A 14431-nucleotide genomic window follows, 5' to 3' on the forward strand; every position below is an offset into this window, starting at 1 on the left:
CAACATTAGCCACTCTCCAATCCACAGGAACTGATCCTGAATGTATAGAACGTTGGAAAATGTTTACCAATGCGTCCACGATTTCTAAAACCACCTCCTTAAGTACTCTGGGATGTAGACCATCAGGTCCCAGGGACTTATCAGCCTTCAGATGTAACAGTCCATCCAAAACCATTTCCTGCTTGATATAAATTTCCTTCAGTTCATCCATTACCCTAGGTCCTTTGGCCACGATTATATCTGGGAGATTGTTTGTGTCTTCCCCAGTGAAGACAGATCCAAAGTACCTGTTCAACTCGTCTGCCATTTCCTTGTTCCCCATAATAAATTCACCGGCTTCTGTCTTCAAGGGCCCAATTTTGGTCTTAACTATTTTTTTCCTTTTCACATACCTAAAGAAGCTTTTACTATCCTCCTTTATATTCTTCACTAGTTTACCTTCGTACCTCATTTTTTTTTCTGCGTATTGCCTTTTTAGTTATCTTCTGTTGCTCTTTAAAAGTTTCCCAGTCCTCCGGCCTCCCACTCGTCTTTGCTATGTTATACTTCTCTTTTATTTTTATACTGTCCTTTACTTCCCTTGTCAGCCACTTGTAGTCAACCTTTTTGATTTTGGCCACCTTTTACATTGCAACTCATCCTGTTGACTCAAATTTGTCCTTTCCACAGCCTCTGATTACTACACATTCCCTCTTTTTGTAAACCAGGTACCTCATCTTCAGCACTGTTACCCGCCTTTCCTACAACTTGCATTGAAATATATGCAGCTCGGAACACCAGTCACATCATGCTCAACCTTTCAATTCTTCACTTTGTCTGAGGACTTACCAACATGTGTCTGCACAATCTCTCCGCTAACTGCTCTGGCACTCTGGTTCCAATCCCCTGCAACTTTATTTAAACCCCACCAAAACAAAATTAACAAAACTTCCCACTAGGATATTGGCCACACTCCAGTTCAGGTACAAACCTTCCCTTCTGTAAAGGTCTCACCCTGCTGGAAGAGTGCCCAATGATCAAGAAAAATCATATGCCCTCCCTCCTACACCAACTCCTTAGCCACATATTAAACTGTAAAATCTTCCTAGTTCTGGCCTCACTAGCAAGGGGCACAGGTAGAAATCCTGAGATCACAACTCTGGAGGTCATGCCCTTTAACTTAGCACCTTAGCTCCCTGAACTCCCTATGCAGAACCTCGTCACTCGTCCTACACATATCATTGGTACCTACATGAACCACGACTTCTGGCTGTTCATCCTCCCACTTAAGAATGCTGAGGACTTGATCTGAGATATCCTGGACCCTAGCACCCAGGAGGCAACATACCATCCGAGAATCTCGTTCTGGCCCACTGAACCTCCTGTCTGTTCCCCTAACTAACAAATCACCTATCACCACAGCATGCCCTTTCTCTCCCCTTCCCTTCTGAGTCAGAGGTAGACTCAGTGATAGCGACCAAGCACTGTGACTTTCCTCTGTTAGGTCATTTCCCCTGACAGTATCCCAAGTGGTATACCTGTTGTTGATAGGGAGAGCCTCAAGGCTCCTTAACCCTTTTCCCCTTACTGACTGCCACCTAGTGTCCTGTGTCCTACACGTTGAGTGTATCTACTTCTCTAAATATCACCCCCTCCGTCTCCCAAATGATCCAAGGTTCACCCAGTTCCGGTCTTGCTGACGTTGAGTGCAATTTTGGTGTTTAGACCCACCATATAAAGGTGCTCAGTTCTCTTGTTCCTCTCGCTACCACCAAAACCCAGCTGATATTGTACTCAAACCATCAATTATTAGTCAAATAAAACATTATTTGCTGCATCTTGCAGTAGTTTTATTTCTTGAAGAAACACTGTATACAGTAACCTCTTCAACATGAATGGAAATAAGCTGAAAATTCCTTCGAGGCTTTTGATTTGAATCATGTGTATTTTTCAAAACACTGAATAAATCACATGAACATTCACAGATTTTTAGCAGCACATCCAACAATTTACTAAAACGTTCCGCAATGCACCATACTTACTTCCCAGGCAGCCATAACAGCAGAATTTGAGAAATATATGAATCAATTCTTCCAAATTCTAAACAACTATTTCACACTGTCCTACAATCCCATTTCCTGCTCTTGCAGATAAAGGGAATAAATATTCTTTTTCCTGTTGTTTAGGGGAGGCAGATTCTGAAAATTCCAATTACTGAAAATGTTTATTTATCAACATTTTAAAAATTCAGTTTACTGAGATATAGTGCAGAGAAGGCCCTTCCAGCCCTTTGAGCCACACCGCCCAGCAACCTCTGATTAACCCTAGCCTCACCACGCAACAATTAACAATGACCAATTAACCTACCACCCGGTACGTCTTTGGACTGTGGGAGGAAACTGGAGCACCTGCAGGAAACCCATGCAGCCATGGGGAGCAAATACAAACTCCTTACAAACAGCGGCAGGAACTGAACCCATGTCATTGGTAGTGTAAAGCCTTGTGCTAACCATTAATGCTACTGTGCCGCCATTTGACTCACAGTGAAAAATTACCAGCAACACAGAGCATAAGAATTAATATGGCAATGATGTAGGTTGAATATTTTTTTTATTTCAAAATATACTTTGTTCAAAAATAAAATTATATACAATAAACCATTCAATAACTTTCCATACATTACATATGTTTCCACTATAGTCAGTACATATCCGTACTTATGGCCACCCACGTGGCACTCCAGTTGTTCACCTTACCACATCATTGTTGAGGGGTATTCTCCCCGCCACCTGACCCCTCCCACTCCCACGGGTGGAGAAACCTATACTGTGGTCCTTCCCCACCGGGCCCTTGCGGTGGCTGCACCAAGTTTCAGTGCGTTCCTCAGCACGTACTCCTGCAGCCGAGAATGTGCCAGTCGGCAGCATTCTGCCACAGACATCTCCATGTGCTGGTAGATCATCAAGTTTTGGGCCAACCAAAGAGCGTCTTTCACCGAGTTGATGATCTGCCAGCAGCACCGGATGTTTGTCTCCGTGTGCGTCCCCGGGAACAGCCCGTAGATCAGAGAGTCCTCTGTTACGCAGCTGCTGGGGATGAAATGTGACACTAGCCAACTGAATGGCCCAAGAAGGAAGCACACTCCAGTCGCATTACCACAGGAAGCAAGACAGGAATGGGAATAAGGCAGTCACCTTCCATCCCTGCACACTTACTGCAACCATACACGTCCCACCAGTGAATCTGTTCCGTTAATTGCTCAGGTCATGGCTGATTTGTATCTTAGCTCCATCTACCCAGCTTGTCACAACAATTTATCAATTTCAAATGAAAATGCTGCTATAATGTATTCAGTTGACAAATTAGAGAACAGTTGACAGCATTGATAGTGAGTTGGGCCAATTATGTAAATAAAATGAAGTACAACTGGTGCATTTTGATGTGCAGACGAGTATTACACAGCGTGAATTTGAATATGTTTGCACTTTCTATTAGTAAAGTTGAGGTAATAACTGCTAATCACTCTGAGGAATTAATTATATTCTTTTGAACCCTGTGCAGTTTTTTGGTTAAGCCAGGCTTCAGTCACTGTGTACCATTTTGGACAATATATCTTTCCAACTGGCATTGGAAAGAGATCAAAGAAAAACTAAATATTAGAATCTTATCGGTGTTTTTTGTGGTTTCTAACCGTGGAATTTCATTCAGTTATATTTGAAGTTTAGGGGGAAATGCTTCCTTCGTAAGTCTTGTGAGATCCAGGGTGAAAGTATACCATTCAAAGTCTATGAAAAGAGTGAGTTTAATTGTTTGACCTGCTTTACATTTCAGTTCCATTTTGTTAATTTGATTGATGGCTGCAGTATTATTCAATAATGACTGCAAAATATGCAAAGGTGCATTTTTCATCGTCCCTTGCCTTACTCATGGCCCCAGATTTGTGAAATCAGACTGTCTAGAAGTTGAAGGAGGCTCCAGTGAAGAGCAAGAAAATCACACCCTGTAAAGATAGGCATTGCTCCCCCAACCTCATAACCACAGTGGCAGACTTCCTAGTTCTATTTTACTCTTCCACAAAATGTGGAGATTACTGGTGAGGCTGGCATTTATTGATGGAAAGTCTTGCAGGATATATTCAGAGAACAAATATCAATCACAGGTTTGTCGGGGGTTGCTGGGGCAGTGTGGCTCAAAGGGCCAGAAGGGCCAACTCTGCACTCGAAAACTAAATAAAATAAAATAAAATCTTGTACACCTGGCAAACACTAGCTGCCAGAGTAAGAATTGTGCTGAGCCTCCAAAAGCCTTCAAAATGGCTGACTAAAAACTACATAGCTCAAAATACTCTTTTAGAAGAGCCTACTGTATCCAGGCTCCTCTACGTTGGTGAAGGTAGGAGGGCTGCTTTATCAGCACCATCACTCCACTGATTTCCTGGTGGCCAACCATTTTAATTCTAATCCCCAATCCGATACGTCAGTCCATGGCCTCCCCTACTGCCATGTTGAGGCCACTCTCAGGTTGGAGGAGTAACAGCTGTTATTCCAACTGGGCAGCCTCCAATCTGATGGCAGGAACATTAATTTCTCCAACATCCAGCAATTTTTCCCCTCCCCCCTTGACTCCTCTTCAATTTCCCTCTCTGGTCTCTTACCTCTTCTCCTCACCTGCCTATCACCTCCCCTAGGGCCCCTCCTCATTCCCTTTCTCTCATGGTCTACTCTCCTCTCTTATCAGCTTCCTCCTTCTCCAGCCCTTTACCTTTTAAACCTAATAGCTTCTTACATTATCACCCCTTCCCAACCCACCTGGCTTCATCTATCACCTTCTCCTACCCCCACTGCGCCATCTTCTTATTTTGTATTCTTCTCCCTTCCTTTCCAGTCCTGATGAAGAGCCTCGTCCCAAAACGTTAACTGTTTATTCATTTCCATAGGTGCAGTTTGATCTGCTGAGTTCCTCCAGTATTTTCTGTATGTTGCTCTAGATTTCCAGCATCTGGAGAATCTCGTATTCAAAATATTCTTTGTTCCTTCCAGGGAACCAAGGCAACACTTTCAAAATATGTCATTTAGTCTGCCCAAAGCTAAGAAATATTTGCTGGAGAACGAGAGGTGCTTGTTCTGATTATATTTTAGAATCCAGAAATGGCTGATTAGCTGAATGACAGGTCATCATTAATTTCAGGCAGATGTGGGCTGCCTTTGGTTCAGGGCCTTTTATTGGACGGATGCAATGCTACCTAGCTCCAGGTGTCCATGCAGACCTCTGCCAATCAGACTGGCTTTCATTTTGTGCCTACAACACAGGTATGACAGAATAGTATTTATGCCCGAGCTGCTCAGGGCGTGGCTTTGCAATTTAAAATGCCCACATTATCGTTGCCACGAGGATAGAGTGCAAAAATAGTGCTTGAAGCTACTTCAACAAGGACTGACTCATAGAAGTTGCCCGTTGTATCATTTTTCACAATCCATGACCAGCAGTAATTGTGACAATGTGGAGTCTCACCAACCATGAGAGAATGGAGAGGCAGAATGAATGAAAGAGGTTACTTTGAACTTTGAAAAATTGTTGCCACCAAGAGGTCTGATCACCCTGGACAAATGAATACTGTATATTTTAATTACTTTCTCCCTGATGACAAATTGGTTTCAATCTTGCAATTCTTTGAAAATCGCATAATGAAGCAAACTGTATATGCCAGTTTTGCAATCTCATTTCCATGACAAAACAGCCAGTCTGTGTTGAGTGAAGAGGCATCACTCTGCTTTATAAGGATAACGCTGTTCCAAATGAATGTGTTTGTTCATTGGACGCGTGCAATGCCAGCGAGGACAGCATTTATATTTGTCCCTAATTGTCCTTGACCAGAATAAGTTGAGTACAATTTCTGGAGTCTGGTGACACATCTGGATCATGTCAGAGTGCTACTCTTCAAGGACATTTCTCTCCTGTGATTATTTCTGCTACAATTTTTTGTTGGGTTTAACACTGGGGCCTGCAGTAGGTTTCATTATTAAATCTTTGAAAGTACAGAATGGGGGGAATTCAGTCCATCACATTAATACCATTTCTCTCCACTTTATTCCACTGACCTGTTCTTTTCCCTAATCTGAGCAATTGCTTCCTTTTATAAATATTTATCTATTTCCTTTACTGCTGAATTTTTTTTCCAATATACACTTGGGTATTGCATTTTGCAGATGACCAAGACTTACTGTGTCAAAAACAACCCTCATGATATGTCTTATTCTTTTGCTAATCTTCTTGAACTGATGCCCTCTGGTTATAGATTCCTCTGGTAATAGAAATAGTTTCTCATTGACTTCTCATTTTGAAGACCACTGTTCATCACCCCTTAACTTTCTTGACTTCATGGTGAACAACCCAAGCTTCTCCATTTTCCTCACATCAATTGAATGCTCTTGCTCTGCTACCATTCTAGCACTGAGCTCAATTAATGCTATAGATTTGAGATACTCGCCCCTGGAGACACCCCAAACTAGGATTGACATCTTACTTTCAATCCCATTTATTTAATGATAACCCATCTAGGCTTGAGAGAACACATTTCTCCACACTTACCCAGTGCTCTGTAAGTGAAACACGTGCAAGACAGAATTATCTCGTGAGTACTACAGCCAATAAAAAAGTCTTAGATCCAAACATAAGGTAACACAGCAATACTGAATGAAATAAGAAAATGGACTTCTTACAATTCTGAAAAGACGCTGTCAATTTCAGGTCGAGGACAAATGTTATTCAAGAATGCTTGGAATACGTCGGTTGTGAAATTTTCTTGAGGAATGGAGTCATTCTGCAGATTTCAATGATAAAAAGAACATGTCATTGCTACCAGTAAATATTTCCTTTTAAGCAAGTAATTTCAGTTACGTTTTGTGCAGACAGAAACGAACAGATCTCACAAAGGTACTATTGTAACACATGAGAGACAGCAGATAGCGTAGGAAGCTTTAATACTGCCATGACTCTGCTGATATCCTGAGTAGGTTCAGTGTTAATGCTATTAAGGAATAACTGAATAACTCACTTTCAATAAAGCATTTAATTTAAATTTATAGCTCCCAGTATTTCAGACAATATTAAGAAAGATATTTAAACTTATCTTGGGGAATAAGGCTGTTGTCATTATTTGTACTAAATGTATTTTCCTTCTGCAAACATAACCGTGGTCTTCGAGGATGTGATAAAATACTAAAATCGGCAGGAAATGTCAAATAAAAAAGTGAATGAAAATGCACATTTTCATCAGGACAAGCAATCAGATCTTGGAACAATAGCCTTCTGATGAATCTGTTCTGAAAATTCTTTTATAGGGGACATTGACCAAAATAAACCTTCAATCAGTCACCTTTCATGTCATCAACTAACGTCCACAAAACCTGTCACCTCCTGCTTCTACAGACACATTTATTTTATCTTTTGCTTTTAGAGGAATATCATTGTCCCTGATCTGTTTTTCCCTCACAGGACTCACCACCCCCACAATTTGTAACTTCCTTAACAACAATCATCATCAGTCCTGCTTCTGGAACAAAGTGGTTCATTGGAACCTCTTCAAGTTAAGTTTATCATCATTATTCGGATGGTTAATTAAAAACATGGAGAAAGTAGGGAGCTCTAAGGTGCATCTTAATGAGGAGAGACAGAAAAACAGGTGACTAGGTGTAAGCAAGTGAATTCCAAAGATTGGGACCTGGATAGCTGAAGGCACAGCACTGATGGTGGAACAATTAAATTTAAGAGAGTAAAATTTGAAGAATGCTTACTTCAAGAGCTTCAGGTTCCTGGGACTGAACATCATCAACAGTCTATCTTAGTCCTGGTCAAACCATGCTGGAGCCACGGCCAGGAAAGCTTACCAACACGTCTACTTCCTCAGGAGGTTAAAGGAATTTGGTGTGTCCCCTTTGGCCCTCATCAATTTTTATTGATATTCCATAGAATGCATCCTGTCCAGGCGCATAATGGCTTGGTATGGCAACTGCCCTGCCGCGCAAGAAACCGCGGAGAATTGTGGATACCACTCAGCACATCACGGAAACCAGCCTCCCCTCCGTGACTCTGTCTACACTTCTTGATGCCTCAATAAGACAGCCAACATAATCAAAGATCCTACCCAACACAGGCGATCTCTCTTCTCCCACCTATTAGACAGAAGATGCAAAACTCTGAAAGCATATATCATCAGGCTCAAGAACAGCTTCCATCTCAATGTTATAAGACCATTGAATGGTTCCCTAACATGATAAGATGGACTCTTGAGCTCTCAGTCTACCTCGTTCCGACTTTAAACCTGACTGTCTACCCACACTGTGCTTTTTCTGTACTGCAACACTTTACCCTGCACTCTGTGTTGTTTTACCTTGTGCTTTCCCAATGCACCGGTGTAATGAATGTATCTGTATGGAGAGTATGCAAGATAAGAGTTCATTGTACGTGTGCTAATAATAAACCAATTTACTAATTTCTCACGTGGCCATAGGTTGGAGATGAGAGTCAGAGCGCTGATGCCATGAAAAGATTTGAAAGCAACACTAGAATTTTTTTAAACCGAAGCATTACTCAGCCATGCTGCAGCATAGAATAGGTCAACAAGAGGAAGGGTGAATGGAATGGTGTTACTCAAAAAACTATGCAAAAGAATCAGAAAGGCTAGTCAGAATGGCCAGGTCTATAGGGTTTAAAGACATGGAGGAGGTTTTCGGCAGCAGGTAAGTTGAGGCAGGGATGGAGGTGGAAACTGTATTTTAGATTTGGGATGTCAAGTGAAGCTCATCTCTACATCAAATATGAAACATGAGTACAAACATTCTGGTTCAGTTTAAGATAGACAGGAAAGCAACTGATAGCTACAGAATGGAGTGAAGGCCAATATTTATTTGAAGGAAGTTTCTGCTTAACCAGACCATCATTATGAAGTTTATTCTGTAATACACACAAAATGCTGGAGGAACTCAACAGGTCAGGGGCATCTATGGGTATAAACTGAGAGCATGAACAACATTGATTTCTTTAACTTTTGGTAATATCTTCCCCAACACTCCACCCTTCTTCCTCCATGCATTTACTATTCTGGCTCCCCTCTTACCCCTTCTCTGCTCCTCACCGGCCCATCACCTCTCCTTGATTCCCCTCCTCCTTCCCTTTCTCCCATGGGCCCTCCTCCTCTCCTATCAGATTTCTCCTTCTTCAATCCTTTACATTTTCCATCTATCACCTTCCAGCTTTTAACTTTATTCGCCCTCCCCCCCCCCACCCACTCGCCTTTCTCATTACCTGGCTTCACCTATCACCTGCCAGCTTGTACACCTTCCCATTTATTCCTCTCCACAGATGCTGTCTGACCTGCTGAGATCCTGCAGCATTTTGTGTGTGTTGCTCTGGATTTCCAGCATCTGCAGAATCTCTTGTGTCCATTCAACAATACGTAATAACAACATAAAAATGAATATATATCTAGGAAACACAAAGTACAATAACAATGAACAAGACAGGGTGATCAGAAAGTCAGCTCTGAAACAGCATTACTATATAACAACTAGAATGACTAACGTAAGACAGGTTATCCCTGGACATACTGTAACAACAATAGGCCGAAAGATCTGGAAGTTTCACAACAACTTGCATTTGAAAAGCATATTTCATAAAGTAAAACTTTATTAGTTGACCAAAATACTTCACAGGAGAATTATCAGACTGATTTGGCCGTATAAGGAGACTTCAAGACATTTTCATGCTAGTTTACTCAATTCCCAATTAAATCATGAAGAATATTTCTGTTCATTGTAATGCTCGATTCATTTGACATTTTTAAATGTTAATGTGGTATTTCTATTTCCCTTTTGACATGATCATTAATCATTCACATCAGAGTTCAATTAAAAAGTAAAACAAAAGCATCCAGTAAGCTGCTAAATTACAGCTTCCAATGGATATTGTATACAGACAGATATAAACGGATATCTCGAGACAGGATAACCAAGACAAGCCACGGTAAAGAAATAACAGTAATATTAATGAACAGCAGTGCAGACCCTACTCCTGCTTGTGGTTCTTAACTTTCACAATCTCCACACCTCCCCCATTCTGACAAAGAACACGGAAGAGCTTCAAAATCAACAGTAATGACCAAACTTCCAATTTCCTTAGCGATTTCCTAATATCCCCAGAGTTTAATAAATGCAATTTATCAGCAGGTATATGAGTGGGAATATTGTTGTTCCATCTTTGCGGAACAGACTTGTTGGGCCGAATGGCCTACTTCTGCTCCTATATCTTATGGTCTTTGTTCAACTTACAAAATGCTCCAACACTGCTTCAAGAAGTGCTGGTCTTTTAAACTCTAGTAAATAATTTTTATGTTTCCCTACCTGCCCTTTCCAATCTGCTTTTTTACCAAATGACATTTTTGCTTTCATAATTGCTGATACAGAGACAGCATCTTAGAAGAATCACCAAGATGATAGAGTCCAAATTGAAGCATCTTTAGATTTGCTTATCCCTAAACCAATATTGACAATACTGAGTCCTGATGAAGGCTCTCAGCCCAAAACGTTGACTGTTTACTCTTTTCCACAGATGCTGCCTGGCCTGTTGAGTTCCTCCAGTATGTTATGTGCGTTGCTCGGATTTCCAGAATCTACATATTTTCTCGTCTTTGACAATGCTCTCTGCCGGCCAGCATTGGAAACTCACTCAGGCCAATATTGCTGACAAAGGATGGGTACAATAAAGCTGACAATGGCAATTCTTTGTTGCTTTTTGAATATTTTGTGAACAAGTTGCTGCTGACTCTTGAACAAAAACACAAATGTTTTGAGGTGGGTAGCAGACACGGAACAGTAACTGTTTTTCCCTTCCACAGAAGTATGACTGACTGAGTTCTTTGAGCATTTACTTTTATTTACTTCAGATTTCAGCATCAGCAGTTACATTTGTTTTGCCATCAACTTTTTTTTCCCTTAATGACCCAAAGCCATTGTATCATAAGTCAATCAAACTTTTATTAAGATGGTGCATTGTTCAATTTCGGGTATGTACTGAGTATCTGAAGGTGAGATGTAAGACGTAGTCATTTTATTATGTCAACTTCTGAAATTAACTCAATGGATATAATTTACTGACTTGTCTAATTTTTAGTTTATTTAATCTTTTCAACAAAAATGTCAGATGACAACATCCTTGGCTCAATACAATATAACCTCAAATTAATTCCAGGTCCTGCAGTTGGGAGAGGCATATTTGTCAATCAACACTTCAGTGCAATACTTATGAAGGGCTGTTCTGTCCCAGACACGGTAGACCAAAATTCCCATTTGCTCTCATGTGATGGATCTTACAGCACTCTGAAGGAAAGCAGGGGAGGTTTTAAGCTAAGTGGAGAACAGGTCTTTGTAGGAGTTTGCTGGGCACAAACTGGATGCAAAATTGTCTACGATAGGATGCTAACTGTGTTTCAAAGATGTGCATTTGGTTAAGTGCTTTCAGACTTCCTAAAGTTCTGAAAATACAGGAGAAATGGAGGTCTGAGGTGGGATGCATAATGTTGCTTTTCCTCATTAACTTTTTCTGAAGTGGAATGAAATTTTGATTCTGTTCAGCTGGAATACTACTCTCAAAATTTGACCAGAATCTGGTCAAGAAATAAGTTCGCAGTGGTGAAATTAATCAAATGACATAAATTCCCATTCAATACTTCTATAGAGCATTATTGGGGAAATTAGCTCACATATCTCTAAAATGGTCTAACCCTCAGAGACAGCAACATTTCCTGAATTAAAGGGGTGATCCCTGAAAAGCTCTCAGACTGAAGCTGGAAATCCAAATCAAGAACATTGTTTTTAACTTACTAGTTACCTGCACTCCTTCAGACCCCATTGCTTCCAGTGCACAGGTTTGAACTAATTAATAATTCATGATTCTTGGCAAATAAATCCTCACATCTCACCTCTGATGCATTGACCTCAACTTCCAGGCCTCTCTTGCCCACAGCATTCTAGATCAGCTCAACTCCTGGACTTACCTGTGTTTTCCCTTCTAGTATTCCACAATAGCACCCCATATGATGGGTTGTGTGCAAACAGATTCATGAACACTGTTATCTTGGAAAAGGAGCACTACTGTAATCATACAGCATGCAAAATAAGTCCTTTCATATGTTAAATCTGTGCTGATTATCAGGCACCCATTCATCCTAATCTACTTTATACATTCCTGTCAACTTCATGTCTGTGCTTGGGGCTGATTACATCTTTGTAATGTTGGAGGAAATCAGCGCAACTCCACATGCTACCAATGTAGTCTTTCTCCCAGCTACTTTGAACCCTTTCCATTCACTTATCCCTCAAATCGATCTACTGATGATGCAATAGCCTTTGCCCTCCACTCTGTCCTGTCCCACCTGGAAAATAGGGTCTCATATGCGAGACGGATGGATATAGACTCCAGTTCAGCATTCAACACCATCATACTCCAGAAACTGGTGAGGAAACCTCCCTCTGCAATTGGATACTTGACTTCTTAACAGCAAGGCCACATCTTTCATCCCATTATGCTGAGCACTGGTGCTCCCAAGGCTGTGTGCTCAGCCCACTGCTGTTCACACTGCTGATGCATGACTGTGTCGCAGACTCCAGCTCAAACCGTCTCATCAAGTTCGCGGATGACACAACAGTGGTTCACCTTATCAATGATGAGACAGAGAATAGAGAATAGTGGAGCGGCTGGTGGATTGGTGTTAGAAGGAAAACCAAGCCTGAGCATGGAGAAGACCAAGGAAATCATTGTGGACTTCAGGAAGGTGCAGAAGAACCACCCCCTCTGTGAGTACATGGCTTCTCCATAGAGAAAGTAAAGCGCACCAAGTTCATGGGAATTCACATCACGGATGACCTCACCTGGTCCCTAAGTATCACCTCCCTGAACAAGAAGACACAGCAGCACCTCCACTTCCTCAGAGGATTGAGGCAAGCAAGGTTTCCGCCCCAACCCCCATCTTAACTGCGTTTTACAGGAGCATCTGAAAAGTTGCATCTCTAGTCTCCATCTGGTATGGGAGCAGTCAAGCATCAGACCAGAAGTTCCTACAAAGGACTGTAAGAACAGCTGAGAGGATCACAGGGGCCTCAATTCCTTCCATTGGGAACAGTTATCAGGAATGGTGCGTACGCAGGGCCCCACCCATCCATCCAGTATCCTCTTTGACTTTCTACCATTAGGCAGGAGATGATGATGCATAAAAACAAGAACAGTCAGGAGGAGAAATGGTTTCATCCCCCAGGCCATAGGCTTCTGATCTCCCTGTCATATCATGTTCGAAGTGTCACTGGTTAATCTGTTCCGTACCTTACAATATTTAATATTAATGCACCTTAGTTTGTTATTTATGTGTGATTCATCTGTAGATTTTATCCTTACCTTCATAAGTTATTACGTGTTACGTGTACTACTGTGCTTTACACTCTGGTTTGAAGAAACGTCTCATTTCTCTATACATTATATGGTTATATATGTTATACATATATGCATATAGTTAAATGACAATAAACTTGACCAACAGCAGAGGTCAGTATTGAAATACGGACCCTGGAGCTGGGAGGCTAACGTTGTATCTGCTGTGCCATTTTGTTACTCCATTACAGTTTTAAGCAGCTACCGAACGACCAAAATGATTGTTAGTCAATCTCCCTGTGCCTTTGCAGGTGCTGGTTAATCTTTGGGCTTGGTATTAGTCTGGAAAACTGAATTAACAGCCTTGCTTAGCTAGAGTGACCCATTACTGTATGCAGTATTCCAGATATGGCTTCACCAATCTCCTCACATGTTTTCGTATTCCGTTTCCCCGGCAGCAAACAATAATATTTTGTTAGCTTTCTTAATTACTTACTTTTTGACCTTTTATGATTCATACATTGGGACTTCTCAGAGCTCTGCAATCTCTCACCATTAAAATAATACATTCAATGGCCACTTTATTAGGTACCTCCTGTACTTAATAAAGTGGCCACTGAGGGTATGTTCATGGTCTTCTGCTGCTGTAGCCCATCCACTTCAAGGTTCGATAAGTTCTGCACTCAGAGATGCTCTTCTGCACACTGCTGTTGTAATGTGTGTTTATTTGAATTATTGTCACCTTCCTGTCAACTTGAACCAATCTGGCCATTCTCCTCTTTCATTAACAAGGTGTTTTCGCCCACAGAACTGCCACACACTGAATACTGTTTATCACACCATTCTCTGTAAACTCTAGAATCTGCCGTGGATGAAATTCCTAGGAGATCAGTAGTTTCTGAGCTACTCAAACCACCCCATCTGGCACCAACAATCATTCCACGGTCAAAGTCACTTAAATCACATTTCTTTCCTCTCCCGATGTTTGGTCTGAATAACAGCTGAACCTCTTGACCATGTGCCACATGATTGGCTA

The 14431-nt window shown here is 41.3% G+C and overlaps 1 protein-coding gene across 4 annotated transcripts in view; it reads right to left on the reverse strand.

Moving 5' to 3' along the window:
* Positions 1 to 14431, reverse strand: part of plcb1 (phospholipase C beta 1) — a 954845-nt gene that overhangs the window by 244167 nt on the left and 696247 nt on the right. For all 4 annotated transcript variants that reach the window (XM_072265525.1, XM_072265524.1, XM_072265527.1 and 1 more), the window contains one exon: positions 6699 to 6799. In XM_072265525.1, coding sequence (XP_072121626.1) covers positions 6699 to 6799 — 101 coding nt within the window. The remainder of the gene's footprint in view (positions 1 to 6698; positions 6800 to 14431) is intronic.

The sequence above is a fragment of the Mobula birostris genome, chromosome 8 (genome assembly GCF_030028105.1).
Source record: "Mobula birostris isolate sMobBir1 chromosome 8, sMobBir1.hap1, whole genome shotgun sequence".
In the NCBI taxonomy this organism is placed as follows: domain Eukaryota; kingdom Metazoa; phylum Chordata; class Chondrichthyes; order Myliobatiformes; family Myliobatidae; genus Mobula; species Mobula birostris.